General features: G+C 46.4%; 1 protein-coding gene across 1 annotated transcript in view; it reads left to right on the top strand.

The window, feature by feature from the left end:
- LOC111407744 (F-box/kelch-repeat protein At1g23390-like) overlaps positions 1-1,937 on the top strand; it is a 6,752-nt gene extending 4,815 nt beyond the window's left edge. Inside the window, exons 4-5 of the mRNA XM_023037406.1 lie at positions 1,487-1,720; positions 1,926-1,937. Of these exons, the coding sequence (XP_022893174.1) occupies positions 1,487-1,720; positions 1,926-1,937 (246 nt within the window). The remainder of the gene's footprint in view (positions 1-1,486; positions 1,721-1,925) is intronic.
- Positions 1,938-5,349: the final 3,412 nt, after the last annotated feature.

Below are 5,349 nucleotides of genomic sequence, written 5' to 3'. Positions count from 1 at the left end.
TTTGTGTTTGAAGGCTAAAAATATCACTGAAAAAACTACTTTTAAATTCCATTAAGATGATTTCAATATTTGCATTTATATATGGACATTCAAATGTTGCATTGTGCTTTTACAATGTGTTTTGGGGGTTGGGTTGAATGGTGTGATGGAGTTTTTGCCATTACGGCAATTGAAAAAGTGCAAAAGATTCATTTGTTATGTAACTATAAATTCAGAGATTCGTGTTGATGTACCAAGAAAATCTAATTTCAATCCCCACTGAACACCCTCAAGATTAGTTAAGTACATTAGATAACAACTTGTAGAATTTGTTTGATTTAAATAAATCGTAAATTGCACATTCCATCTTCCAACTTTGATCAAAGTAGCAATTTTGTTCCAAACTTTATTTCGCTCCAATCTTGTTCACAACGTTTCACAATTGGCAGACTTCCAGTTCAATGACAGTTTTGGTCCAATTTCTCTGTTAGACCCCATCTGACCCCCATTTTATGAAAAAATTAATGGGCGGTGTTATGTGTTGTCATACTTGGCCAACCTACGGGGGTCTATGGCCCACTCAATCCGATCCACGTAGCACTCCAGCTGAGGTGGCATGTATGGTCGAGGCCCTTCGTGCCGAGGCCCATATCCCGAGGCCGGTTAAAATAGCGAAAGTCCGTATGCCGAGGCCCATGAACCGAAGCCATGATGCGAGATCACCCAAAAGATAGCCGAAGCCCTAAAGCGGGAGTATTACGTGAGTGGCAGAAACTCTGAATCCAAAGGCGAAGCAGAAGCCTCCGAAACATGAAGGAACGTCTTCCGTGATCACTTCTCCTAAGAGATCTTCTATATAAAGATTTTGTTTGAACGATTGATGGAACGTTTGTCATAAGTGTACATATCAAGTCTTATCACTAGCATGGGGGTTTTGCACAAGTAATAAATACGCAGCAAGCTAGCAAGTCAAGGATGATGCCTAGGATTAGATGTTTGAATTAATAAGATGAGGCCACGTGCCACCTCATCTAAGGGCTGTCATTTAACATGTAACACTATAAATACTTCCCTTGTATAACATTGAAGGACTAATGCAAGAATCAATACAAGAAACTACACTTTACTCAACTCTCTCTTTCTTATTATCTTGCAACACAAACGAGTTCATACATATTTAGATAAACATTTACAAATATCGATTGGTAATTATTGGACAATCGAATTAAGAACATCCCGTCGGATTTCGAACGTTCTCGTTCCACGTCGTTGAGCTACTCCCACGCCCCTGACTCGTTCGTTTTAGACCGTTCACATGTCTTAGCGTGTAGGACCTTCGCTCACGTGTGTGCGGGTGGGTCCGACATCTGTTGGCAACACTTTTTGGGGTCAACAGATTGACACCGTCTGTAGGAAACCATACCATAACCACGAACAACCTTGTAGTGAAAGCTTATTGAAGAGCATTTGGGCATCCCCCTTGAAAAAGGATTTGTTCTTGAAAAAGAAAAAGAGGAAGCCCGACAAGTTAGCAAAATCTGAAGAGTCAGACGAAAAGAAAATGAGTTCAAACAAAGACACACCCCCTAGGAGGGTAAGAAAAAACGCGAATGTGCCTCCTCCACCCGCTACCCCAACAGCTCGGCAAAGACTCCACCACCACCAAAGAAGAGGTGGAAGGTGGGCAACGGCACGACTGTCAAGAGAAATGGCTACCATGGCGGCCAACATGAGAGATATTGTTAGTCAAAACTTGGCTATGAGGGAGCTCATGGCCCAAATGCAGGGCCAGGGAGGCTTCCCCATTCCTCCATACGCCCTCAGGGGCACTACCAACAAGAAGACGAAATTCAAAGTCATAGAACTGCCTCGCCGGACTATAGCCGAGGTAGAAGCCCATTTGAAAGGGAAGTGGAAGTTGATGTTTCCTCCAACTATGCTTCTAGCTGACCCACTGAGGTCCCATTGAACCATGATAACTTCTCACCTCCATATGAGCAAGAGTCAAGATATAGGAGGGCAGACAGTGTATTTGACAGAATTAGTCCCACTGAACCGAGGCTTAGGTAACAGCAGACACACCAACCTTGGACAAGGCCACCGCCTCCACCTTCGATGCACCAGCAGCTGGAAGAAAGGCATGAAAATGTCTCCCGTGTTGCTCTGCCTAGAAATAGGCGTCAAAGGAGGGAGGAAGAGGCTAGGAACCGTCTCGGAACCTCTCACCAACAACCACGATAAGAGGCCGAGGAATATGATTCAGATGAACAACAAAGGCCCTGTGACTTAGACGACGATGAGAATTTGCCATTCTCAAGGGAACTGAGGAGTGTCTAGGTACCAAACCACTATGTAATGCCAAAGATACCAAAGTATGACGGAAGAGGCGACCCAAAGAAGCACCTACATGCTTATAAAACTTACATGAGCCTAAGAGGTGCCACCCCATCTGTAAAGTGTAGAGCTTTCCATTTGACACTTAGTGGAGCTGCTGAAATTTGGTATAGCAGGTTACCACCTGGAAGTATAAGAAGTTGGCCCGAGTTCAAGACAACATTCTTGAAATAGTTCGCGGTAAGCAAAGAAGGAGAGGCTCCCATCTAACATCTCCAAGATATTCCCTAAAGAGCTTCCTATCACACTTCACCGATGACGTATTGTGTACAAGTCACCGACCGTGAGGCACTATCCGCATTAAGAGGAGGTTTGAACATGAATACCCTATTATGGAGGGACGTGCAACATCAAGATCCCACCAACTATGATACCCTTCTCGAGATGATGAGGCGAGAAATCATCAATGAAGAATTGATTGAGCATAGGAACAGGGCAAGTAGAGGCCTCCCACCTCCTCAAAGGCAGCGCGCTAGAGGGCCGACCTCCCACCTGATGGACTACCAAATGAACCAGGCTGGAAATGAGAGTTCTGGCCAAGCACTTACCACCACCACTTTGAACACGGTTCCTATCTTGGCATATGAGGATATCAACCCAATTACTGATACCCGACAGATGGAAACCCCACAAGGATCCCGTAGGGGGAGAGGTCGAGGCCGAGGCTCTAGACCTAGAAATAGGTCAAATCAGAACCCACCGGGATACTGTGTACACCACCGGTCCTACGGACACAACATAGTGGATTATCGAGACTATGCGCACCGCTTCCGACTGGAACTCCCTAGGAACAAAAATGAATCGCCCCAGGTGAGCAGGCCCAGCCTAGGCAGGACAACCGACGTGGGCGTAAAGAGGTCGCTCCCCGTCAAAGAGATGTTTTCTCACGACAAAGGGAGCATGATACAGAGAGGCCCAGGAAAGGGCGCAGGCACCGAAGAAACCGATAAGCCTAGGATGAGGCTCATATCCACGAGGTAGATACCATATTTGGAGGACCATATGTTGGCGGTGAAACACGAAACGCCAAAAGTAATTACGTCTGGGAGGCTAAACACCCCCCTTTGGGAAGCTACATTATGGATGGTAGCTCCCGAAAGAACTAAGTTACACCCATTGTCTTCACCCAAGAGGACGCCAAAGGAGTTCACTACCTCCACTGCGATGCACTTGTTGTGAGAGCCATCATAGCCCGAAATGGGCTCAAGCGAATGTTAGTTGACAACGGTAGCTCTGTCAACATTCTATTCAGATCCGCTTTTGACAAGATGATATTGAATCATCAGTTGACACCCACCACAACTCCTTTGTACAGATTCACCGGAGACAGCATCACTCCAAGGAGAAAGATAACACTTGCAGTGGATATGGGAGAATCTCCCCAAACTACGATGAACTTCATGGAGTTCCTCATTGTCAACAGTAGATTGGCCTACCACGGAGTATTATTAGGTAGGCCAGCCCTAAAAGAATTGGGAGCAGTCACCTCCATCCACCACGTATGTATAAAATTTCCAATGGAAAATGGGGTGGCAATGGTGAGAGGCGACCAAAGAGGATCGAGAGAGTGTTATCTAAGCTCCATAAAAAAGGTAGAGCCCAAGGACGTCCATGTAATAATAGCCGATATAGTCATGGCTGATGTCCCAGGTGATGCCCCTACTGAACCAGAAGATATCGAAATGATTGATGCACCACCCAATCCGGAGGTATTGGTCATTGATGAGATCGATCCCCGCATAATTGAACATGAACCTCAAGCATCCCCAGTTGAGGAACTTGAGAGCTTCTCGGTAGATCCCCGAGGCCCATCCAAGGTGCTGAAAGTAGGCAAGGGCTTACCCAACATTTTAAAGGAAAAGATTAAGGATTTCCTAAGTAGGAACCTTGATGTCTTTGCTTGGAGGCATGAGGACATAGTAGGCATAGATCCTAAGGTCAGTTGCCACCACTTGAAAGTCGATCCTAAGGTTGTCCCGCCCGGACAAAAAAGGAGAGCCCTCAATCCTGAGAGGTACGAGGCTCTGAAGGGAGAGGTTCAAAAGCTCATCCAAAATGACTTTATCAGGGAGGCTACCTATCCGAGGTGGTCTCCAACCCGATTTTAGTAAAGAAACACAACGGCAAGTGGAGGGTGCGCATCGATTTCACCAACCTCAACAGAGCTTGCCCGAATGACAGCTTTCCTCTCCCAAGGATTGACCAACTAATAGACTCCACGGTTGGGCACGAATTGTTGAGCTTTATGGACACATAATCGACTACAACCAAATACCCACGCACCTGGCTGACGAGGAGCACACCTCTTTCATCACAGCCCGAGGCCTTTATTGTTATAGGATGATACCCTTCGGGTTGAAAAATGCCGGAGCGACTTATCAGAGGCTCGTCAACAAAATGTTTATGGACCTCATCGGTAAGACAATGGAGGTATACGTGGATGACATGTTGGTAAAAAGTCTGGAGGCTGAAGACCACATAACGCACCTCTACAGCACCTTCCAAATCCTGAGAAGGTATAGGACGAGGCTCAGCCCCTCAAGTGCGCCTTTAGAGTGGCCTCCAGCAAATTCTTAGGATACATGGTCAATCAACGTGGAATTGAAGCTAACCCTGAGAAGATTGAGGCCCTAAACAAGATGAGGTCCCCTAAAAGCCAAAGGAGGTGCAAAGTTTGACTGGATGGGTGGCCGCACTTAGCCGCTTCGTCGCCAAAGCTACAGACAAATGCCTCCCATGTTTCAAAGTGCTGAAAGTTGAGAAGAAGTTTTAATGGAACGAGGAATGTGAAGAGACTTTCCAAGGCCCGAAAAAGAACCTGGGGCAGACTCCCCTCCTCTCCAAACCGAAGCCCGGTGAGATCCTCCAGCTATATCTGGCCATCTCCAGTGAGGCCATCAGTTCGGTCCTAACTCGAGAAGAGGGGACCACCAAACTCCCCGTTTACTATACAAGCAAAGTATTCCTATCGCCGGA

This window comes from Olea europaea, chromosome 1 (assembly GCF_002742605.1).
Source record: "Olea europaea var. sylvestris chromosome 1, O_europaea_v1, whole genome shotgun sequence".
NCBI lineage: Eukaryota > Viridiplantae > Streptophyta > Magnoliopsida > Lamiales > Oleaceae > Olea > Olea europaea.
This window is presented reverse-complemented; position numbering and strand designations above follow the sequence as displayed.